The 26,835-nt window shown below is 34.5% G+C and overlaps 1 protein-coding gene across 1 annotated transcript; it reads left to right on the plus strand.

Annotated features, from left to right (window-relative positions):
- On the plus strand, positions 1-25,013 carry LOC132559824 (mitotic checkpoint serine/threonine-protein kinase BUB1-like). The gene is made up of 23 exons (XM_060224451.1): positions 1-504; positions 640-714; positions 878-1,011; positions 3,763-3,822; positions 4,655-4,799; positions 5,302-5,498; positions 10,379-10,446; positions 10,726-10,940; positions 12,004-12,169; positions 12,708-12,849; positions 14,048-14,303; positions 14,522-14,669; positions 15,236-15,362; positions 17,104-17,206; positions 17,605-17,876; positions 19,142-19,527; positions 20,354-20,484; positions 20,966-21,049; positions 22,721-22,810; positions 22,994-23,148; positions 23,941-24,130; positions 24,357-24,463; positions 24,830-25,013. The coding sequence occupies exons 1-23, from the start codon at positions 1-3 to the stop codon at positions 25,011-25,013; spliced, it is 3,939 nt and encodes a 1,312-aa protein (XP_060080434.1).
- Positions 25,014-26,835: the final 1,822 nt, after the last annotated feature.

The following is a 26,835-nucleotide window of genomic DNA, read 5'->3' on the forward strand; positions in this document are numbered from 1 at the left end:
ATGGTGATGAAAGGATGTCTACAGACAGAACCAGACAGGGACGGGGTGATGAAAGGATGTCTACAGACAGAACCAGAAAGGGACGGGGTGAAGATGGTAGGATGCATACAGACAAAGCCAGAAAGGGATGGGGTGATGATGGTAGGATGCCTACAGACAGAACCAGACAGAGACGGGGTGATGATGGTAGGATGCCTACAGACGGAACCAGAAAAGGATGGGGTGATGATGGTAGGATGTCTACAGACAGAACCAGAAAGGGACAGGGTGATGATGGTAGGATGCCTACAGACAGAACCAGAAAAGGATTGGGTGATGATGGTAGGATGTCTACAGACAAAACCAGAAAGGGACGGGGTGGTCATGGTAGGATGTCTACAGATAGAACCAGAAAGGGATGTGGTGGTGATGATGGTAGGATGTCTACAGATAGAACCAGAAAGGGATGGGGTGATGATGGTAGGATGTCTACAGATAGAACCAGAAAGGGATGTGGTGATGACGGTAGGTTGACTGTATATGTCTACAGATATAACCAGAAAGGGATTTGGTGATGATGGTAGGTCGACTGTCTATGTCTACAGATAGAACCTGAAAGGGATGGGGTGATGATGGTAGGTTGACTGTCTATGTCTACAGATAGAACCAGAAAGGGATATGGTGATAATGGTAGGATGTCTAGAGATAGAACCAGAAAGGGATGTGGTGATGATGGTAGGTGGACTGTCTGTCTACAGATAGAACCTGAAAGGGATGTGGTTATAATGGTAGGTGGACTGTCTGTCTACAGATAGAACCAGAAAGGGATGGGGTGATGATGGTAGGTGGACTGTCTGTCTACAGATAGAACCTGAAAGGGATGTGGTGATAATGGTAGGTGAACTGTCTGTCTACAGATAGAACCAGAAAGGGATGGGGTGATGATGGTAGATGGACTGTCTGTCTACATATAGAACCTGAAATGGATGGGGCAATGATGACGGGATGGCTACAGAGTAGGAAGGGATGGAGGTAATGATGGTTATTTGAAAATTGTTTACCTTCTTATTGTGTTACTTTTGGAAATCGTTAGTTGCCTACTCATGGAGAAAAATGGTTTATAACAACTTGAAAGGCTACTTGTAGTTAAATCTTAACTTCTTCGCTACAGCTTTACAAAGAGATATAGATAATATGGGCAGTTTATTTGCCCTCTATATTATACACCTCTGCTTAAACTTAAGGAGTTTCCCTTAACTAATATAATGTTATCCAATTTTAAGGGAAGGTTTGGGAAGATACGTGAAACTGGCGACTGGTAGTAACTGAGATTAAACCCCCGATCCCACCGTGTTAATAGCCAGTGACATTTCAGATTATTTTAATAGAGACTGGGCATGCGCAAGGCGGACATTTTGAAACGCCATCATCAATAATAGAAGTGTACATGAACGGAACAGGCAATGAACAGACGGTATGGAGTTTGTAGCAACTGTGATAATACTAAAAAGTGATAACCTAGTGGTTGTCACGAGCCCATTATATATTCCTTGCTCATTTTAGACAAACGAGATCCTTCTAACGTTCGGTTAGACTGTAGGCCTAGGTGTCTAATTGTTGAAAGCTGAGTTTGAAATTTTCACTCGATTCACTAGATCATCTTCGGTCTGTATAAGCTAAATCCTTGTAGACCACCGTAACTATTAATTCTTCTTTTTGTCATGGGTTGCCCATAGTGGTATTACAGAGCTAGTTTGTCCAGCTTCTTATAATTACATCCAAGTATTTAAAAATAATACTGCGTGGACGTCAAAATCCACTTTTCAAAATATTGTCAGTACTTTGTGTGTGTGTGTGTATATATATATATATAGTTCATAGATTCATATTTCCCTAGTATAAAGCTCCTTACTATTAGCAGCATGGATTGAACTTGATATCTAGCCATTTCTAATTGTTGTTTATCCTTGATTTGCATGCATTCAGCGTTGTTGCACCTTTAGTCACTTTATGCGGTAAACGGTTCCAGTCTCTTTTAACTCTTGATCCGAATGAGTGTCTTATGCAGTCTAGTCTTGAGTATTTCTACAGAATTTTGAAGCTTATTCACACAGTAGTAAACTTGTATGTGTCGTTTTCAATACAAAGACACCCTTTTCTTATGATGAATTTATTAAAAAATATAGCATTGATTATTTATAATGGAATATTTATAATGGGATAATCTCTGCAATTAGGATATGTTTACAAAGTTAAGATTAACTGACCCATCCTTCAGTACCAGTTAACATTGCTTTATTTGTTAAAAAAGACCCACAGGTTAAAGAATATTTTACAACTTGTTAAACAGTAATAAAAATCTCATAAATAAAGGCAAGGAAAAGTTGGGATACCTCTTTGATATTAAGGAAGATAATAATGCTTAGATAGAAAATACACGGTCATGATCATTGTTTTAAAATGTAAGCTACATTTTGGCTCAGGACAGAAAGACAAAAGTGGCCTGTCAATTTTATCTTTTTTACCCTTGTCAAAATCATATACATTTGTCTCTCTGTCCTGAGCCAGAATGTAGCATGTATTTTAAGACACAACCATGTATTTTATGCAACACTTATTGAAAATTAAGACTATCAACATTTCAAGAGTTTGTGAAGTCTATTCAGTCTTTGTTTACCCGATGTTAACATTTAACTGAATTATGACTGATGATGCATTTTGAAATAATTAATCTGCACAGATATAAAATTCCACACTTCAATGGATATAAAAAGCAATTTTATGAATTTTCATAAATAAACTTGGTTGTTACAACAAATGAAATCACTTATTGAAACAATTATTTATAGGAAATGTCTAAGTAAATTAGAAAGTATCTTTTTTGTTGAATAAATATGTGTGCTTAGATACAGCTGTATGTGTCATTGGAGTTGCAGGATAAAGTAATATATTAAGGAAAATTTATGTAACCCTGTTATAATACTAGCCGCAATACACCGCAAGGCTAGTGAGAACTTCTTTTTCTTCACCCTGGGGTTTGAGATTAGGAAGGTTGGGATGGATAGACATTTGCTAGTCTTACTCTAGCCATATGTTAGGGTACTCAACAATAAGATTGAAGATTTTTTAAGTATCTGGATAGTTTTTAGTAGGGGTTACATTTTATGCATGACACCAAGTTCAAGTCCTCGAGGAAGCATTGAAATCAATAATGACCTCAGTTACATTGGCGCCCATATAGGGACTCGGGAATCGTACTTAGCTTTACTTTCCCAAACATCACAGAAACCCCTTGGAAACTTGAGGACAAGTTATTTCCTGAAGGGGGAGTATGTAACCCTGGTAAAATACAAGTTGCAATCTACCGCTCAACTAGGAGAACTTCTGTTTAGTTTGATCAGTTGTGCGACAGACTAGTATGCCAGAGGTTCAAGGCTCAAATCCTAGTGGAGACATTGCAACTAATAATAACCTCTGTTACATATAAATAGCAGTCAAACTTAATCCATGAAAATCTGGTTTTGTGCAGTTGCAATTGCCTACCAGATTAACAGTAGTGACAACCTTCAGTCATTCCATTATGCGTCTTTGAGATTTATGTGATGTACATCAAAGGAGAGAAGGAAGATGACAAAATGTTTAGATTTTTACTGGTATTTCATTTTTCCTATGATAATTAAATATGAATTTGATAAATACATAGATCTTGTATGATCACTGTAATAACTGATTGGAATAATTCTTTCTATTCAATTCCTGATCACTGATTTATTTCAACTGCAGGGAATTTGAAGAGGAATTGCAGACATACAATGGAAATGACCCATTTGAAGTGTGGCATAGGTAAATATAAAAGAAATTCCATTCAATGATGTTTTGAATTATTGTCTGACAAAAATAATTACAACAATATGTCCACTTCCACCTTATTCCTATGCATAAATCCTGATAATTTTCACAATTAAATAACATGCTGTCTTTAGAAATAATGAGTGAATGATCAACTATTGTTCATCCATTTCATATCAAGGGCCTGTGCTTTTGAATTTGCAAAACAAGGTGCACTGCATCGTATATATATATCACACAAATTATATGGGTTTTTGGCTCACAGGTTACAAGCGTTACAAGCAAATGTGTTCATGAGCTACTATAAATATGATGGTCCCCCACCCAAAGTCTCAGCATTCTATCTAAAAATTTGTAATGTTTTGGTATAAATTTTTGTAAGACCAATATGCATCCTACACACCATTTACGTGGTATAAACAATCATCAGATGTCTACATATGATACAACAAATAAGTACTGAATTTTTTCTCATTTTTTTGTCTTTTTCTCGAGTCAATTTCTTTCTGCAAAATTGATCATGTTTTAGTCTAAACATCAAAATTTATTTGAAAGTTTATTAATAAGTTTCTAAATAGCTTTTTGTGACATGTATTCAGTTGTATATAGCAGGGTAGAAAGCATTAGCTGCTGCTGGTGAGCTCACCAATCATTGATAGCACTCATAATTACTTATTTTCTATGGAGAAGGTAAATAAAAAATTAGATGAAATGCTCATGGAAAAAAACACTAAAAAAAAACAGAATAAAAAGATAAATAAAATCTCAGAATGTAAAATCTAAATAAACAAACTATATAATTATTATTGTCATTTCAATATTGTAGATATATGCTGCGGATAGAGAAATACAGCCCAGAGAATGAGAAGGAGAGTAACCTTGTTGAACTCTTAGACCGGTGCTTTAGGACATTTAACAATATAGCTCACTACAAAAATGACCAGCGCTATGTCTCAGCATGGATTAAATATGTAAGACCATAAACTCAATTAATGGCAAACTACATGTGTACTTATTTTTTTGAAAAGTAATGCAACATTTGATTGGCTCATGAAAATAATTTATGCCAATATAACCATTATATACCATACCTAAATTCATTGGCATATCTAGCTTAGATGCTTGTTAATGAGGTTATTGAGGTCGGTGATCCTGATTGACCTTGACATGGTTGCCTGATTGACCTTGACATGGTAATGACACCAGAAACAATATCATAACCCCAAATGGTAAATGGTCTGTATCTCCTGATTTTGAATGTTACTGAAGTCACCTATCCTGAGCAAGGTGCCCAGATTTCTAAAATTGTACCAAAACACAGCTAGATTGTCTTGTTTTTGATCATTTAAATCTTTATGAAATATGATCTAGGGATAACCCTACTCAATTATTATCATGTAAAGGGATAAAAATGAAGGAATTGGGCATAGAAGGTTGATGTTTTCTCATGATGCTAATACATTCTTGCCATAGGCTGGCTTCTGCAAGGAACCACTTGAAATATACAGCTACATGCAAAAGCAAGGTATTGGTGTTACATTGGCCATATTCTACGAGGCTTGGGCTAATGCTACAAGGCAGTTAGGGAGTTTCCAAAATGCTGACCTCATCTTACAGGAGGGTATTCGCTGTCAGGCCCAGCCACTCAACCAACTATGCAGAAAAAGAGAGTAAGTGTTGTGTCTTTATAGTAACATAAATATATTGCAGTAGACATGAAAGTCACTTTCACTTTCTATGATTATGTAATAAATGACAAAAACTGGTCTTGTATGAATCTTCTGTAATTTGTAGCTGTAACATCTTTTAACCTTTAGACCAAACTACGTGTGCTAGCAGAATACTCTCTAGTTGTTTAATTTCTAGAGGACAATATTTTTCATTTCATGTTCATGGGAACTACATTCTCTGCTACTCTGCCTTTAGCCATAGATAGGAAGGCATGTCTTTACATTACAGTTTTGTCCAACATCAACATCCGTGACTGCCATCTTGAAATGCTTATTATCCCCTGCCAAATGTGTTTGCCGATTATATTAGTTTGGGCTCCACCCACCTGTGTATCTGTTCATCCAAGGGCTTTTCTGGGCTATAACTTCAAACTGTTCAACTCAACTTCACAAAACCTGCTGTATATATTAAGTTATTGCCCTAGTTGTGTCTTTGGCTATTGACCACATTTTATTTTAATATTTATTTTTGTGCTACCATGGAAACAACAAAAAAAGACAAAATAAGTGTTTTCTTTCCTTTCCAGACTTCAAGTTCATAACCGTTTCGCTCAACTCAACAAATTTTTCTGTACATAATAGGTTAGTGCCCTGGGTGTGCCTTTTGCTATGGACAACATTTAATTTTTTTATATTTTTTATGTTACCATGAAAACATACTCAAAAACCTTAATTAGTGTTAACTTCCTTTTCCGGGCTACAACTTCAAAACCACTCCACTTAACTCCACAAAATTTTCTGTATATATTAGGTTAGTGCCCTAGTTAAATTATTTTTCTGTTACCATGGAAACAAAAAACCCTCATCACAAATTTCAGCTTTTCTAGACCAGTGCTCTAAAACCGTTCAAAGTAATTGCTCAAAAGTTTTTACACTTTTCAAGCTAGCGGTATCTTTTGCTATGGGGAAGTTTACTATTTAAATGCTTTTTCTGTTACCATGGAAAGACCAGTTTTCTCAAACTGTCTACGGTAATTACCTGGTACTCAAAACTTTGTACAGACATCAAGCTAGTACTGTAGTAGAAGTTCTCCATTTTCAATGTGTGGAATAATTAAAAATAGCAAATAGAAATTAAATTTGTTATATTATACATAATCATGTATATGATTGCATCTTTCTTTTAAACATCCAGGTGTGGGGGATAATGTCATGCTTTGCGTTATCTTGTTTTAAATTTCTTCTCAAGTTCAAGTGGTGCTGTTGAGCAGAATATTGTAAGGACATACAGTAGAGGAAAAGCAGGCTGTTGCTGTACTTTTACTATTTACTCTCTATACTTTTCTATAGTGAATGAATCAATATTGGATAGACTTGCTGAATATACCTCTGAAGACATTGATGACATTCTCAATAACAGAGATAGTGCTAACACCAACAATGTCATCCATGTGGACGCGAAACTGTTGGCAGATTATATAGAAGTGAAACACAATGCATAAGCATGGGACTTTTTCACAACGATGTTGTCTTACATCTATATTCATCTTAAATGATTTGTTTTCTTGGACAAAAACAGTAGAAGGTATAATAAAACTTTTGTAGACTTGATTTTCTGTCAACATGGGTTACATTGAACCCTCAGACCAGACTGTTGCCGGAGGCCTTTGGTTCAACACATGTTGATCTCAAACCCAGTCAACAAATGTATGATATTTGATAGTGTGTGTTTTATAGGACGTTACAGAGGAAACAGATACTGGATAGTAAAATACTAGTGTATGTTTTATAGGGAGTTACAGAGAAAACAGATACTGGATAGTAAAATACTTGTGTGTGTTTTATAGGGAGTTACAGAGAAAACAGATACTGGATAGTAAAATACTTGTGTATGTTTTATAGGGAGTTACAGAGAAAACAGATACTGGATAGTAAAATACTTGTGTGTGTTTTATAGGGAGTTACAGAGAAAACAGTTACTGGATAGTAAAATACTAGTGTGTGTTTTATAGGGAGTTACAGAGGAAACAGATACTGGATAGTAAAATACTAGTGTGTGTTTTATAGGGAGTTACAGAGGAAACAGATACTGGATAGTAAAATACTAGTGTATGTTTTATAGGGAGTTACAGAGAAAACAGATACTGGATAGTAAAATACTTGTGTGTGTTTTATAGGGAGTTACAGAGAAAACAGATACTGGATAGTAAAATACTAAAATACTAGTGTGTGTTTTATAGGGAGTTACAGAGGAAACAGATACTGGATAGTAAAATACTAGTGTATATTTTATAGGGAGTTACAGAGGAAACAGATACTGGATAGTAAAATACTAGTGTGTGTTTTATAGGGAGTTACAGAGAAAACAGATACTGGATAGTAAAATACTTGTGTATGTTTTATAGGGAGTTACAGAGGAAACAGATACTGGATAGTAAAATACTAGTGTATGTTTTATAGGGAGTTACAGAGGAAACAGTTAATGGATAGTAAAATACTAGTGTGTGTTTTATAGGGAGTTACAGAGAAAACAGATACTGGATAGTAAAATACTTGTGTATGTTTTATAGGGAGTTACAGAGGAAACAGATACTGGATAGTAAAATACTAGTGTATGTTTTATAGGGAGTTACAGAGGAAACAGTTAATGGATAGTAAAATACTAGTGTGTGTTTTATAGGGAGTTACAGAGGAAACAGATACTGGATAGTAAAATACTAGTGTATGTTTTATAGGGAGTTACAGAGAAAACAGATACTGGATAGTAAAATACTAGTGTATGTTTTATAGGGAGTTACAGAGAAAACAGATACTGGATAGTAAAATACTAGTGTGTGTTTTATAGGGAGTTACAGAGGAAACAGATACTGGATAGTAAAATACTAGTGTATGTTTTATAGGGAGTTACAGAGGAAACAGTTAATGGATAGTAAAATACTAGTGTGTGTTTTATAGGGAGTTACAGAGGAAACAGATACTGGATAGTAAAATACTAGTGTATGTTTTATAGGGAGTTACAGAGGAAACAGATATTGGATAGTAAAATACTAGTGTATGTTTTATAGGGAGTTACAGAGAAAACAGATACTGGATAGTAAAATACTTGTGTGTGTTTTATAGGGAGTTACAGAGGAAACAGATACTGGATAGTAAAATACTAGTGTATATTTTATAGGGAGTTACAGAGGAAACAGATACTGGATAGTAAAATACTAGTGTGTGTTTTATAGGGAGTTACAGAGAAAACAGATATTGGATAGTAAAATACTAGTGTATGTTTTATAGGGAGTTACAGAGAAAACAGATACTGGATAGTAAAATACTAGTGTGTGTTTTATAGGGAGTTACAGAGAAAACAGATATTGGATAGTAAAATACTAGTGTATGTTTTATAGGGAGTTACAGAGGAAACAGTTAATGGATAGTAAAATACTAGTGTGTGTTTTATAGGGAGTTACAGAGGAAACAGATACTGGATAGTAAAATACTAGTGTATGTTTTATAGGGAGTTACAGAGAAAACAGATACTGGATAGTAAAATACTAGTGTATATTTTATAGGGAGTTACAGAGAAAACAGATACTGGATAGTAAAATACTAGTGTGTGTTTTATAGGGAGTTACAGAGAAAACAGATACTGGATAGTAAAATACTTGTGTATGTTTTATAGGGAGTTACAGAGGAAACAGATACTGGATAGTAAAATACTAGTGTATGTTTTATAGGGAGTTACAGAGGAAACAGTTAATGGATAGTAAAATACTAGTGTGTGTTTTATAGGGAGTTACAGAGAAAACAGATACTGGATAGTAAAATACTTGTGTATGTTTTATAGGGAGTTACAGAGGAAACAGATACTGGATAGTAAAATACTTGTGTGTGTTTTATAGGGAGTTACAGAGGAAACAGTTAATGGATAGTAAAATACTAGTGTGTGTTTTATAGGGAGTTACAGAGGAAACAGATACTGGATAGTAAAATACTAGTGTATGTTTTATAGGGAGTTACAGAGGAAACAGATACTGGATAGTAAAATACTAGTGTATGTTTTATAGGGAGTTACAGAGGAAACAGTTAATGGATAGTAAAATACTAGTGTGTGTTTTATAGGGAGTTACAGAGGAAACAGATACTGGATAGTAAAATACTAGTGTATGTTTTATAGGGAGTTACAGAGAAAACAGATACTGGATAGTAAAATACTAGTGTATATTTTATAGGGAGTTACAGAGAAAACAGATACTGGATAGTAAAATACTTGTGTTTGTTTTATAGGGAGTTACAGAGGAAACAGATACTGGATAGTAAAATACTAGTGTATGTTTTATAGGGAGTTACAGAGGAAACAGTTAATGGATAGTAAAATACTAGTGTGTGTTTTATAGGGAGTTACAGAGGAAACAGATACTGGATAGTAAAATACTAGTGTGTGTTTTATAGGGAGTTACAGAGGAAACAGATATTGGATAGTAAAATACTAGTGTATGTTTTATAGGGAGTTACAGAGAAAACAGATACTGGATAGTAAAATACTAGTGTGTGTTTTATAGGGAGTTACAGAGAAAACAGATACTGGATAGTAAAATACTAGTGTATATTTTATAGGGAGTTACAGAGAAAACAGATACTGGATAGTAAAATACTTGTGTGTGTTTTATAGGGAGTTACAGAGAAAACAGATATTGGATAGTAAAATACTAGTGTATGTTTTATAGGGAGTTACAGAGAAAACAGATACTGGATAGTAAAATACTAGTGTGTGTTTTATAGGGAGTTACAGAGAAAACAGATATTGGATAGTAAAATACTAGTGTATGTTTTATAGGGAGTTACAGAGAAAACAGATACTGGATAGTAAAATACTTGTGTGTGTTTTATAGGGAGTTACAGAGAAAACAGTTACTGGATAGTAAAGCTGCCGGTCCCAGGGTTGGATACTCAAAACTGTGTAAGTAGAGGTAAAGAAATGATGTTTTATCAGCTTGATAATAATAATTTCTCAACAGAAAGTTAAATTTTGTTTTCGTAAAGTTACATAACGCATGTATTTCCTAAAGGAGAAAGATTGAAGAAAGCTTTTTCAAAGATGATAACAAATAGAAATATTTCATTCACTCTGCAATTGTTGGATGGTCTCCACATCCTTATGAGGAGTTTCTTCATTTCAGGCAAGTTACAGTACACTAAAAATAGAAAGTTTATTAAGATAATTTTTTCTTTGTGTTAGCCTCTAAAGATGGACATATTCAGGTGTTTAATGACGAGAATGTAAATCCCAATATGCCTGCTCAAGCCAAAGGTCAGATTCAGAAGTATAATGATGAAAATGTGAACTCCAATCTTGCTCCAAAAGTTCAGATGATCAGCAATGAGAATTTGAAGCCCAGTCTGCCTTCACAGGTGCACAATGATGAAAATGTCAACCCCAACAATTCTTCACAGGTACATAGTTGAGACATGTGAATCTTATCATTGTCAGTGATTAATAACTTAATTACACATTACATTGTATGTAAGAAAACTTGGCAGCAAAAAAATCTTTGAAAAGTTCTTTTAAATACCAAGTAGAAATAAATACAATTGAAAGGAATTTTTAGGAGAATTTATTGTATTTAGAAGTTTCATCCTCTAGGTATTTATAACATGTTTGACAACTAATTTATCCTTTGTGCTATCAATTGTGTGGGGATGAGGTGGGGAGGTAGTTATATTTTATATGCCCCTTCATTTTATAAGGTCATGGAGGGGGAAGGGAGTGGGATTTGTATACAGTGTTAATCATGTTTGTCCCATCTTGTCAAGCCTTATCCCATTCAGAATCAATGTTGTCTTATCTTGAGAACTTCTTAACAGATTTTGTATCATAAAATCAATTATTAGACCTTTTCTGATCAAAGAGGTCATCAGTCAAGGTTAATGAGTCAAATGTCACATTTGAGGACTGTTACAAATTCAGCTAACAAGGACTCTTATTTACATGGGAGCGAGAGTATTTTTTCTTACAGACATTTTCTAGTTTCAATGAGAATATATATCATTTGTTATTAAATTGTTAACTGTATACCTAAATGTAAAACACCTTGTCAGTAACTGTCACTTTATGGTGTTGATATGGAAATTTGTTATCTTGTTTGAATATTTTCAGTAGTATAATTTCAGTATATAGAGAGAAATAATAATCTTGGAATGCAGATGTCTTGGGTTAGTACAGGAAATCTATTTTATCTAAGTTTAGACCTGGAAAAAATAATGGAGAAAATGTTGGAAAATTTCTTGAAAAATCCTATATACACTATGATAATTATGACTTAAATATTTGTTATCATTAGTTTAACCATGGATGTTAAGTTTAGCATCCAATTCGAATTCAAATTACCATCTTTTGTATATCCATACCTCCAAGTTTGATCAATAAAAAAATCCTATACTCAAAACCTTCATATGTTTTTTGTGATTATGTCCTATGTATCCAAGTCAATTTCTAACATCGCTCTTATTTAATCAGAGAGTCATGTACTGCAAGGAGAAGCTACTTATGGGTGTAGAAGAGCTGTCTTTTGAAGAGCTTCATGCCAGACATTGGTGGGCCAAACGTAAAAGGGAGAAGGAGATACAGGCCTTTATTGACGAGGAGAAACGTGGTTTAGAAGAGGAGAAAAGACAATTCATGGGTAAATTGATATATGGCTGCTGTTAATAGGAACTGGCTTTCTTATTGTTCTTGATACCATTGAGGCATTTTCCTGTTTCTGAGAAATTTTTTCTGTATTTACCAGATTGGGAATCATATATAGCTCAAGGATTGACAAAAGACCCAATATTTGAATAATCCCATTTCTGCATGCTATATACTCCTATCCTGAATAACTGGAATACATCAGCCAAATTTATTGTGTCAACATAATATACACAAAATTAGTTCACTGTGACTTCATATTTATACTTCACTGACTTAGAGAATTTTCTGGTTGACATATCTATATTTTTTTATCTATCTTTTGAAAATAATGCAACTCACAAACAACTTTTGGGTCTGTCCACAACTGTTTTCTGAACGTCTATGGTTTTTGGGAATATGTGAGAGTCAAAATGGGGCTGCAGAGATGTAATCCTGAAGAATTCATCTTCTTTTATCTTAATTGCCACATGTTTTCAAGTTTTATGAAATTTTCAAGTTGCCATGATTTAAGACAAGCATCTATTTGATAGAGGAGATGGAGAAAAATCGTGCCATGTTAGTACAGGAGGCTGAAAAAATTAAACAAGAACGTGACCGATTACGACAAGAACAGGAAGCGATGCGCCTCCAATGTCAGCAGCAAATGCAACAAGTGCAAGCTAAAATGGAGAGGTACATAAGATGTTTTTACAGCTCACGTAGCCCGATGGGCCAAGTGGGTTATAGGGATACCATGGCTTGTCATCTGTCAGCTCTTCTATAAATTGAAACTAGCCATAAGTGACGGAACATATTTTAATGAAATTTGATCTGAAGCATCCTTGGGGGAAGAGGAACCATTCTTGTATAAACAAGGGTTCAGAGCCTCTTTGAGCTTAAAGGACAGGGCCCAATAGGGAAAATCTATCTTGTTCTTCAGGAATTGCAGGATATTGTCCAAATTTGTTAGTTTTTAACAAATTGTATAAGATGTAATATACACAAATACAATCCTTATCAAAGTTCAGCAGATATGCATTTTATATCATAAATTATGTCTGTATGAAGAATACCATTTTATGAAGTAAAAAATTGAAAACTTCATTTTCAAAATTGATTTGTCTTTCATGGAATCTCGGCAGGTTGGCAGTTGTTAATGAAAGTTGTAACCTCTCAGATATATAATGGGTAGGTAAATAATAGTTTTGTTTTACATCAGTATCACCCCAGTCATAAAGTTTGTATTTGTCAACAGAGTGAATCAACAGCAGCAACAGCAGCAGCAACAACAACAACAACAGCAGCAGCAGCAGCAACAACAACAACAACAACAGCAACAATTGGTTATGGAGATGGAAGTAGAACATAGACTTGCAAATCAGCTAACCATCAGTGATGCTCCTAACCAACAAATATCAGGGTTTAGGACCAGGTAAGACTAATGCTATGACTATACTTATTATAACAAGTGTAATACCAATGCATGCTGTCTGAACTGCTTAAAACCAGATAAGAACTGTGACCCAACAAATGGTCATGAACTATTTATTTTCTCAATATCAGACCAGTTTGTGAGAAAGTTAACCATCATGAACATGTTTACTTAAGAAATACCAAAGTTAAAGAATGTAAGATTTGGTAATCCATGTCACTGTGAAATAGTATAGAAGAGTAAAACCATGAAAATTAAAAGGCCTGAAAAGAAACTGGTTTACAAAGGGGCCATACACTTTCCTATTGCATTACTTTCCATCTTGTTTGCAATTGCATGATGTTTAGTTTATGGAGGGAAATATTTTATTTCATTCATACTTTCTTATTAATACATGTTAGACTTTAATAAGTTTCCATCTCTCCTTTAAAACAAAATCTTTCCTTGCTTTGTCATTAGAGAGAGTGGAGCGATGAAACATCTTAACTTTGGAGGTAATAATTCTGCAAGATCAGACCTGATATCTCAGGGATCGGCCACTGGAGACCAGACTGAAGACTTTGGTTTGCGTCCGATCACATCACAGTCATTTGGTTCAGGTGACAAGAGGGAAGGAGTTTTGAATCCCAGTTCTAGAAACACACCTGTGGACCACAGTCTCAGCACACCCAATGACAGTCAGACCTCTCTCCGGCAGTTCTCAAGTGGCAGGCCGGTATGTCTCTTGCCTCATCTATGATGTAGAAGTACTGGTATAAGTCAATCTTACCTTCTTTCGTCTCAAATATATGTATATCTGGAATAGTTACAGAACTTTCCGAGTGTTTATATTGAACACAATATTGCATTGCTAGATTAGAACTCCTGTGGAAATTGATTCATGTCACAGGTATGTAGCATGACACCTTAAAACCTATTTTGATTGTTTTTAAGAGTTTGACAGCACCCTCCCCAACTGTTAATACAAAGGAAGCTCTACAGCTGGTACAGGGATTTTTTAATGCCTCACTGGACCTGGAGAAAGACCTTGGCTGGGGCGGGGATGTAGAGGTCCCACAAAAGAATGACAATCAGAATGATGGTGCGTTATCTAGAGGTACTTGTGAATTATAAAATGAAATTTGATGTGTTTCTAAATATTTAAAAATTGCTTTTAAGTAAAAGTGCCAATTTGGGACAGTCTCTGGCCAATCTGTGATTATTCTTATTTTTAACCGGCAGGTACTGAACATTAGAATTTGAGTGGTGAGTGGAATAATAGAATATTTGGTGGGGGAGGGTTGTCAAAGTAGGGTGGTGTAGATGAAAATTTTGTTGTTTATGTTCTGTCTTATGTTGAAATTGAGGTAAGAATTATGGTGTTTGTTTTTCCTGCATTTAATTGATGTATAAGAAGAAATGAAAAGCAGTAAATTACTTTGATAAAGTAGTGACAGTCACCTTATTTTTGACAGGTCTATGTCGATATGCTTTAAGATTCCTGAAAGCTTTCATTTACCAAGTCGTAAATAACATGACAACAAAGATTACCACAACATGGAGATCGTGTAAGTCAAAAGGGTCAAAGATTTCAATTTCAGTTTAGGTCCACTTCTTCAAATTTAAAATTAATTGTCTAGATTCTCATTTATTTACTAATCATTTCAGTTCAACCAGTAGAGCCACCAAAAGCAAGTGGAGGTTTAATGTTTGCTATCTATGATGAAACTCAAGAGAAGGAAAATGCATCTGCTGCAGTCCGCAAGAATATAGATCATGTGGACAAAGAGAACTGGTGAGTTGACAGTCACTTCCAAGTTCTATTCATTCTCTCATGGTCTCATGGATATCAATCTCTATTTACAGTTAACACAGTAATAAATGAGACACACACTCTCAATACCAAACATTACTCTTTTAGAATGGAGTTATATAGGAAGTTATTAATCAAATATTGTGTTGGAATAATGTTAATTTTCAAATATGAACTTTGCAGAAGTAAAGGATATTTTCCTTCAGGATCAGAATGTACATTGGCGGAGGGTGTTGATTTGGGCTTTGTCTGTGCATGGGCATTTTTCTGACCAGAGCTCTGAAACTGTTTAAGTTGACTTCTCAAAACTTTGTACAGTTATCAAGAAAACTACCTGAAACTTTGTTCAGTAATCTTGTCAATCCAGTGGTGTAACTTTGTATAAGCTAGAACTCTCTTGTTGCAGTTTTAATAATTTTGGATATTTTAATTTCCAGCCATGAAATGGGGGTGAAGTGGGATTTATAGTAAAACCCTCATTTGTCAGTCTGGATCATCCTTTTATATGCCCTGAATTTTTTTTCCATTTTTTTTTTTTTTTTTTTTGTTCTGTTTGGAGATAATGACTTTAAGTCTGATGTATGGATTTTTAACTACTGGGTTACAGCTGAAGTTCAAATCCCTTTCAATGAAGCTAATTTGAGATGGATTGATGGCGTTTTGTACGTAGAATATTTTGCAAGATTGCAGTTTGCTCAAATTTTATCCCATATGTTTGGATATAATAACTTCAATTTTAATGTGTGGCTTCAAACAAGAGGGTTACAAATCAAGTTTGAATCCCAGCCAAAATATCCTTATTAAGGTGGAGTTTTGCATATTTTACAAAATGGTTTTTTTTCAGACTTTTTCCCATTATGTTGAGAGATGATGACTTCATATTTGGTGCGTTTTCAGACTTTTGTTAAGTTGCCCTACAGGGATTCTGATTGAGTTTGAAACCTAATCGATAAAGTCCAAGAATATAGTTATGGACCATTACACTTGGAATACTGCAAAATAGTAGTTTTCAAGACTTTTTAACTCACTCAGCAGGAGTTTGATCTGAAGCATCCCAGGTGGAAAAGTATTCAATTTTGTGTAAATGGTGGGTCTAACCCCCCCTTAAGAGCCTGGAGGGGAGGGGATGAGAGGGGGAGCAGGATGCAGGGCCCAAAGTGGGAAATCTAGCAAATTCTTCAAGATTCTTCTTAATTTGTAGGAATGCCTTGATTCTGCCCAAGTCTGAAGCATACTTGGATGAAGGGGAAGTAATTTTGTATAAACATATGGGTATCAAATCTCTCTGGCCAAAGAGGCTTGGTTCATCAGAGAAAATGCAGCAAATTCTTTTTAATTCTTTTTCCTCTATAGGCATGTTTGGATTTTGTCCCAATTCGGTCTGAAGCATCCTTGGGTGGAAACAGTGGGATCCAATAGGAAAAATGAGGCCAATTCTCTTATATTCTTCGTTAGGAATGCCTGGATTTTGTTCTAATGTGGTTTGAATCATCTTATTGTGATTATCAGCCCTGTGGGGTTTGAAGGAGGAAAGGAAGTACATTCCATAAAACCCTTTCTTAGGAATGCCCAGATTCTGTGCTAATTAACTGAATACTAGAAACCAAAAAAAAGCAATCAAACATTACTTGTCAGTAAAGTTTGTTGTTTATTTGAAAGATCAGTCATGGTCAGTAAGTAAATTATTTTCATTTGAATAAATTTACATTTACTCTGTTGGCAGTGGACTACCCCAGATACCAAGGCAAAATCTTGTTTGCAGTGTCAAACCACTGACACAAAAGTCAAGACCACCTTCTCTGCCAAAGAAAATGGAGTTCTCAGTGGTATGTGAACCTCTGCTTTATAAACAAAACATTTTCTACAAAAAAGGGAAATATGTTGTGTATTTGTAATGTGATATGTGCTATAAATCGTTAGTAGGGTGGTTGGTTTCAAAGGTAGTTGCAACAAAGTATATGCAAATATTAGTTAATTTTTTATTGAGGATCATAAACATGAAAGTTGCGCAGTTATTTGCATGGTCCAAAGATAAATGCATTCCTAACACTGTAAAAATTATTATTTTAAAACTGAAAATGTCATCAAGACAGAATTATATTCTGTTACATACAAAATTTTAAATGTGATTTCAGATTAAATTATATCATTTTGGCTTCTAACTAAAAATTTGAATTGTTTTAAAAGAATCTTCAAAACAGTTTCTTGTTCTTACTATGAATAGTTACAGGATGGTGACACTCAGATGGAAGGTATAGAGTCACAGGCAATGGATGACTGTACTATTGCACCTGTCGGCTCTCACCTCAGTTTTGCCGCTGCAGCCCACATTGCTTCAACGCCATTCAACGCCAACAACTCTCATGGACCACAGACTACGTTCACTCTTGACCTTGAGGAGGAGGTCAACAAGAAAAGTGAGAAGGAAGAAAAAAGTGCTCACGAATCTGTAGGCACTACATACCAAGATGCTGCTATGCAACCAAATAACCTCAGGTAGAACAGAATTTTGGAATTAGCATAAAAACAGGTGTAATGTGTGCATCAACACAATTTGGGCAGGTGCTTTTTGGGATTGAAAAAGTTTAAAATATGCTTTTAATTACATAATTGGCACATCACAAAATATCCTTCTGTAGCTAAGAAATTGGTTACAGAATATTCTAACATGTTAATTTTGTTTATGGGTATTATTTACACACAGTACAGTGAGCGGTAGTTTACCCTGTGGATGCCTCAATATTATACACACACTCATCCTGTATGAAAAGTATTTTGATTGATTAGGCTTTAATTCCTTGATCCACATGAGTTGGGGATTGTAAAACCTCTGTCAGAGTCGGTAAACTCGGTGTAAAACAAGAAAGCGTGTGTTGGACACCAGAAAAGTCAGTTTAGGTTGTTGCGGTGATATATCACTATAAACAGATAGATATTTTGACTCCAACAGATCTGGTCAGATTTAATGGAATGTCAGTCAAGTCAGTGGTCTATAGAATCGTTTCACAATATTTATGTTAAGAATTCTAATGCTAAACTTACTCAAAAGTCTGTGAAGAAACAGTTTGGAAGGTAGACAGCAAAGAAATACACCACTAGTCATCAAAAAGAATTAAAAGATATTACAAAAACTAAAATTTGTGATATATTTGGAAATAAACAATAAAAATATGGCTGCCTTAATGTAGATGTTTAAAAATATGAAAGGCACTTGGTACAGATGAAAATTGTAAATTATGGGTGCTTATGGTTCATACAGATATGAAAAGTCCTTGAATTGCAACATGTTTCTGGGAAAATCCTGAATTTGTTGTTGTGTCTGGAATTTGGCATTCATGCATTGAAAAGTTTTTTTTTTCAAATAAGAAACAAAATATAATACTTATCTTCAAATATTCATAAAATCAAATTTCCAGAACTTTACAGTGACATTTTGAGCTATATTCTTGGTACAGCTAAAAAAAACTGACAGAATATAGTGGAAACAATTACAAATTATAAACTGAACAAGAATACTTTGATCTCTGTAATTGAAAAAGTCTTGGAAAAGCCAAAAAGTCTTGAAGTTAAATGTCTGAAAGTCCTTGAAGGATCATAAAAAATACAAACTTAAGGGGTGATTAGGTCTTTGGAAAAAGTGCCATGCTAGGAAATAATGGATGTCTTTTTCTGTTTCTTCCTAACACTTTAACTTTGTATTGTTTTAAAATAAAAGGATGAAATTATGTTGTATCTTATAAATAATCCTCATATTCATATAGCCCAATTATGGAGGGAAGTAATGAGGAATCTTCAGGTCATCAGACAGGCATGTCTGTGGGTGGGGACAGTGTGTTTCATAGTTCCCGGGGCCGTCATCCCTCTACCGACCAGAAACCAGACTGTCATTATCCCACCGACCTAGACAACCACAACGATTCTGTTCATCTGATTGACACCTCTGGTTATGTACCACTTGATCTGGATGAAAAGACTGAGGCACTGTTGTCCATGTCAATACGTATTGACCCCCACAATCCATTTGACTCGGACACCATCAGAGAGTTTCTCACCAACTTACCCAAGCCTCTGACTCTATACCCTAACTACGTTGACTGCCATGATGAGACCATGCAGACAGTTACAGCAGAGACTATTGTCAGTTTTGGTAAGTTTCTTTCTACTTAGCAAAAAATGTGAATATCAGAGCGCTGGTAGTGTCAGTTATCCTGTTTTATAAGCCCATCAAAAATTTTGTTGTTTGTCCATAGTAAACTTTTATGCCTTATCATTAAGAGCAAAAAAGAAGTGAAGAGAAAATAAGGGCAAAGATCTAACTTTCAAAGAGCAAATAAAGATCAAACAATGGTGTGTGCCAAGATCCTTCCGGGATCTCTTGTTTCAGTCTAAATATCTTGTCTAGAGATTCTCTTCTTAGATTTTAATTCATCTCTCTCAAACTGGTAGGTTTGATTTCTTTCACATGTTTACTAGAACATCACTTATTTTTGATTCAACATTTTTTTTTTTTATTAATGATGTTTGATTTTTCATAATTTTTGTCTTGTTTGCAAATGTTCTCCCTCAATTTTAATTGATTTCTTTGAAACTCTTAGCATTATCACCATGCTATGAAACTGTGTTTCATTTCCACATCTATTGTTTGTATTCATTTCTATACTATAATGTATTTCTCTTTGGCAACAAGTAATCATGGATTGTACCTCTCTGAAAAAGTAACCTGAATGTGATTATTTTCCTCTGGTGTTAGCTCATGTTACAGTGTTGGTAAGGAGGTTTAAGTCATGAAAAGTACATATTTTCCTCCAAATGTTATAATCATTTTCTTTAAACTATTAGTCTGGAATGAATGAAGAAACAAAAAATTTGTTTTGATGTCTACCAAATTAGTATGCATTCCAAAAATATCAACCTGATTTAGTTATGCTTATGGTTAATGTCATTTCTGATCTCCCTCTGTCTGTCATCAACAGGTGGCGACCCTTATACAGTGGAATCCCTGGTAGGAAAGGGAGGCTATGCCAGTGTCTACAAAGCCTCCTACATTGACCTTGCCTGTGAAGGGCCAAATGGTGTCGGTCAAGATGAGTTATTTGCAATGAAGGTTAATTTTTTTGCTTTCTTTTCCTGCATTTGGACTCACAGCACTCTGTAACTTGATAAGAAAGTTATTATTTCTTATTTCATGTAATATATATCTTTTTCAAAACACGAAAATAAAAATGTCAATGTGAAGATATTGATATATTTACTCCATACATTGAAATTCCTGATTCAAACTGAAAGTGCTGAATATGGTACTTGTTTACGTACTTGATACTTTCTTATTTTGATATGACAAGAAATATATTGAAGCAGTTTATCTCCCTTCCTTTTTACTGGATACCATGTAATGCAACAACATTTAAACACAGCTACTGGTTTTGCTGTCAAAAAGTATCTTGATATATAGTTCAACTTGGAGGACTTGCATTTAAAATAGAGATTCTTCTCAATGATCATGGATGATTGGATTTCTGAAAATATGAACCATGCCTCAAGATTCAATCTGAGCATATAGTTAGTGTAAAATTTGACCTGAACAGATACAGAAACCAGGGAACCCTTGGGAATTCTACATATGTTCTGTGATACCTGAAAGGCTGAGAAATCTCCAGGCACCAGTTGATGTGGTGAGTCAATTTGTATCAACTCTTAACGTCTAAATAAGGTCTTTCATTACGAAATACCAAGCTTAATGAAAAAAAATGTGAAAAAATGATCATGTTGTTTAGAAATGTGGAGGTAATGACTATGTGATCCAGTATTTGCTATAAGGTCTACACCAGTAAAATGCCTATTCCATCCCAGGACCCAAGGTTTTGTTTATGAGCACAACTGTTGAATTGTAATTTGTAAATAATAGGTAGGAAACTGAACCAAAAGAAGGTTCATCATCATGGTATCTTGGACAAGTTCAGTAATCGTAATTTTCAAGCCAAAATCCATGGAGTTATGGCCCCATATTCAATTCAAAAGTGTGTCCACTCGATATCAAGAGTAGTTTTCAACAGATCAATTTTAAACTTCATAGAAAAGTTCAGTAATATGACAGCTCAGACAGACCTGATAATTGTAATTTATGGATCATGATTTATTGAGTTATGACACTTATTCAGTTACCAAAACAGTGTCTGCTCAATATCGCAAATAGTAATCAACAGATCAATTTCAATGGTATAGGAAGGTTCAAATTCATTACAGTGATGGCTAGCACAATATCGATGACTGCAATTTTTTAACCAGAATTTACGGAATTATAGCCCTTTATTTAATTACAGAACTAGTGTCCGTTTAATATCAAAGGAAGTTTTTAAAGGATCAGCTACTTTTTTTATTTAATTTATTTATCAATTAATGTCATTTGTAAAATTGATGGAACAATATTTTTCACGGATCATCTTGGAATGTCATCGCCATTGACACATGGTGGTTTACTCTGGATTCCTGCGTCATAACACAACTGGCACTGTCTGTAAATGATCTTAATGTGTTGATCAGACATTTAACATCACTTTCCTTCCCTTTCCTGGTGCAAAATGCTCAATCGGCCTAGAACAGATATATCATTTACTGCCTGGCACAGCTCATGTTTTTATTAAATTAATGTTTACTCTTAATCCATAACCATGAAATAAGGAACAGATAAAAATCAACATGTTTTATAATACTAGTGAATTTTATGAGGAAGATTTATCCATGAAATTAGTCCATCTCTGCATATTTTATTGGGTAAAATTTGATTAAGTTACTTTCATTTTAATGTTAGCTATACTTACATCACAAAATAAACACAAAAATCACATCTGTCACCTTATTGTTTTTACTACCAAGGTCATGCATATAGATACATGTGAACTACTGATCCAGATTTTGACATTTTGAGGAATTAGATATTTTGTTTGGTTAATTCCCTTTAAAAGACATAATAAATATATACATATCACATATATATCATTGAAATACACAATACAATGCATGACGTAATGTAACTTTTAGTTACAGTGAATGAACAATACAAATTGCTGTTATTCAAAGATGATATCTGTACTTACATACAACTCAACAAGTTTTTATTTGTGTGGTGGATGTATTATGGTATATATAATAATAATATTTAGACATGACACTGGCTACCAGATACTTAAATAGCAAACAAACAAATGAAATTATTGGATAGTGTTAGAAAGGCATCTTATTCATCAGTTTGTGGTGCTCTTGTTACATCTTTCTAGCAGTGGTTTTATAAAAAAGATTACAGAGAAATGCATAAGATAATTAAGCCTTTGTTTATTTTTCAGTCACAAGCAATGATGTCAGTCCAGAAAGGTTACTTCTTCCATGACTCCAGCTGTTTGATCACAAAGTACTTTGAGCTTGGCACCCTCCTGGTTAGTGCCCAAGTCTATTATTTAATGTAATTCGTAACAATACTCGTTATTTTTTTGTATCCATTAAAGCATCGTTCAGAATCAGCCTTCCATCTTTAATATCTGGCATAATAACTAACAATACTTTGTATTTTGGCATCCTTAAAAGAATGGTACATAATCGGCCATCTTGCTTTGTTTAAGGATCTTGTCAACTTGGTGAAGAGAGAGAAACAGCAGGTACCAGAATCGGTGGCAATGTACTGCACCATTGAGTTGATACGTGTTGTAGAGAGTTTACAGAGATGTGAGATCATACATGGAGACATCAAGCCAGACAACTTCCTTGTCCAGGGACTGTAAGTAAAGACAGTAGATTCAGAATATCAGTTCCATTTACAGCCAGACAACTTCCTTGTCCAGGGACTGCAGATAAAGCCAGTGGATTCAGGATGTGGTGTCTGTTTATAACCAACTTCTCCTCATTCAGGGCTTGTAAAGTCATTAAATTTTGAATACGCCTGTTCAAATTGCATTTTGTCTTGATACATTTTCTGTCATCTATCATTTGTCATCCATCTGCCAGTCCTTAAGCAATTCTTGTTATTTTTATTTCTGAAGAAGTACTCAGTTGATCCTTTTCAGATGTCATGCATTCAGATGCCTTGGTCCCTAGTTTTGTCTTATTTTCAGACTTGTCTGATAAACATGGCAAACAGGTGACCATCTTCAAATTCGGCAGTTTGGTTTGTTATTACTGATATTAGAGAAGCACTTGATGAATCATTCTCAGATTTCATAGATAGGACCCCTTGGTCCCCTTGTATCCTTGTGATTTTGGGACTGGTCAAAAAACATAATGGCTGATGGGCAGCAATGTTGGATTGTTAATGTGAAAGTTTGTTATTGCTATTCCATCAGAAATTCTTGATAGATCTTTCTCCAATTTCATATGTAGGTTTCCATTGGCCCCAAGTTGTGCCCTTTCAATTTAGAGTCTGCTGGGAGAAAAATGGCAGACAGATGGCCATCTTGGATTTTGAAATGTTTCGTGTTTTTTTGTTGGTTCAAAGGTGTATGCTGTACACTTGTGATTTTACAAATTCATTGTGAAAAAATACTTCAAAAACCATCTTTGTGATTTTCTACAGAGAAAGCTTACCTGTAAGTTCGGATCCAAATGTTGTGTTTGGAGGCCATCATCGTCCCTTTCAACTCATTGACTTTGGACAGAGTATTGATATGACTAAGTACCCACCTGGCACTACCTTCATGGCTCAGGTGAAAACTTCAGGCTTCCAGTGTATAGAGATGAAAACCAACATGCCATGGACATATCAGGTAATCTCACTGTTGGGTTATAATACAGGATGCTACATAGTGTAAAATGGTATATTTTTCTCACTTCCGTATGATCTGGAACAGTGTTAAAATCAATTTTAGGGTTGGTTATCTGATTTCTTGTCTAATGGTAAAACTATGAGTAGGTTAGGCCAGTATTTCCACTGAAAGGGATTGGATTTGTTGTTATTGTGTGAGATATTAAAACTGTAACATCTCCTTTCAGACTGATATGTTTGGTCTTGCTGGAACCATACACGTGCTGGTGTTTGGACAGTACATGAAAGTGTACAAAGCAAATGATGAGTGGAGGATAAACAGTTCCTTTAATAGGTCGGTGTGATCATATATCTCAAAGCTAGGTTTTGTCGTCTGTATGTTGACCTCTCAATTTTTTATACATGTAATATTAAAGGAGGGCATTTTGTCAAGGTGTTATCACATAGTGAGGCAAATTTAAGGCAATATATAACAATTTATTAAAATGATATTTTCTAGTATTATTCATATAGAAAGTTTAGTGATAAACTTGTTGTCTTGTATCAACATGTTACTGTATTACTATACAATCAGTGATTAATTCAGAAAACACGGACAATTTTCTTCTCTTACATTGCCTTAAAAACAGGTCACAAAATAACAATTGAGAAAAAGTGGGGGGAAAGTTTGTCTGATAGTTTAATTTTTCTCTCTCTACAGGAGCTGGAATAGCTTGTGGAAAAACTTTTTCCACACAATGCTAAACATACCAAGCAGTTACGAGTTGCCTGACCTTGGCAAGATTCGGCGGCAGTTTGAGTTACATTTTATTGAGAACCTGCTGGAGAATTTCAACAACCATCAGAGTAAACTACGCTTCCTTATGATGAAGCAACTTATCTAGAATGACTCTTAACTGCATCAGACAGGAAATTTGATTCATGAAAAAAACAGAAATATCTGAGGACATTTGATAGAATTCTTAAATGCAAAAATATTGCAGCTTTTTCAGTGTGATCTATTTTTCTGATATTTAAACTGAATTACAGTAGGTATATTGGGTGTAACAGATTAAATCTACGAAATAATCAATCCTTTTGATTTACAATAAGCATTTAAAAGGATGAAAGGTAATGGTAGTGCTAGAGCAACAATACAGATACAATAAAATGCCTTTTTGTTTATAAATAAATGACCCAATTTTTGTTTCATAAGAAACAATAATACTTATACTGCAGTGCACTGTAATGGTTTTATGTTAAAATATCTTCTCGTAGATAATGTAGTGTAAAAGAATTTATGAAATATCGCAGTAGATTATAACTTTAACCTCTGACAATGTGATAATAGGAGTTCATGCACGAGGTTGTTCTCTTTATACTTTAATGATTCATGGTGGAGTTGTTTTTATTATTGATAGATGATATAATGCAGGTTGCAGATTAACAGGATGCTGATTATCTTGGATGACTGCATGAAAATAATTAACCATCTCTGACAGATATACATATATCACAGATTTTTTTCACTGACTCACAAATTTTACATATTCATGAAGATTCTTTTGAATCCATTTATTTCCAAATAAATAGTATTCATATATTTGATGTTAGATACAATGAAATTATGATAGTGAGATACATCTTATATGTAAAAGGATTTTAACAAGTTTTTTGTTTTATTTTTTCTTATTTTTGTTTCATTTGAAGTATGATCTGTAAAATAATTTGAATGAAATTTTATTAGGTTAGAAGCTATAAATACAAATGCTACTGTAATGCTACAGACATAGTAAGGAATTATTTCAGTAATGGTACGTAGTACTATGGAAGTAGTATGTTAGTGCTCCGAAAATGGTATGTAAGTACTATGGAAGTAGTATGTTGGTGCTCCGAAAATGGTATGTAAGTACTATGGAAGTAGTATGTTGGTGCTCCGAAAATGGTATGTAAGTACTATGGAAGTAGTATGTTAGTGCTACGAAAATGGTATGTAAGTACTATGGAAGTAGAATGTTAGTGCTACGAAAATGGTATGTAAGTACTATGGAAGTAGTATGGAAATGTTTACAGGTCTGAACAAAGATATATTTATAGTGTATCTAAGCCACACAAGAAATTCCACTGTAAGATCATGAATCAAATGCATGATTCATATTGTTCAATTTTTTTTTCTATAAAAGTTCTTCGAAGTCTCCTCTTTTATGAAAACATATTTACAAACATTAGTCTGTTTTGCAATTAAGTGGCCTCACTTGATCAATGTTTTGACAAACATTGTCTATTAGTTTAAGGCCTTTGAGATTCAAAGTAGTACATCAATGTCTTGTTCCCTATTAGTTTTCTTGAGTTGATTTAGTTACAGGTTTTTTGTACGATTCAAGGGCATGTCTGTTGTTCTGTTGTTTAGTTGTCAACAACTTACTAGGTTGTGTTAACATTGTGCATATGCATTGCTGTTGAAATGTCTGTGTGGTCAATGTGGTGTGCTAAAGCCCAGTGCTCTTTTTATTTCCTGTTCATAGGGATGCTGTGTAGTAAATGGCATCTGTACAAGGGCAAATCTTTATAGAAAATGCCCAATTCAATGCTGACATCATCCCCAAGGCATTCAGTAAAACACTTGAGAGTAGGTTTTGAGTCCAAAAAAGTAAGTTTGGATTCTTGGGTTTGAAGGCAAAGATCTATTTCATATTTGTTTTGACCCTTCAGATTTATAATTTGACT

This window comes from Ylistrum balloti, unplaced genomic scaffold (assembly GCF_031769215.1).
Source record: "Ylistrum balloti isolate Yb309-2 unplaced genomic scaffold, AGI_CSIRO_Ybal_v1 Utg370974, whole genome shotgun sequence".
Taxonomy (NCBI): domain Eukaryota; kingdom Metazoa; phylum Mollusca; class Bivalvia; order Pectinida; family Pectinidae; genus Ylistrum; species Ylistrum balloti.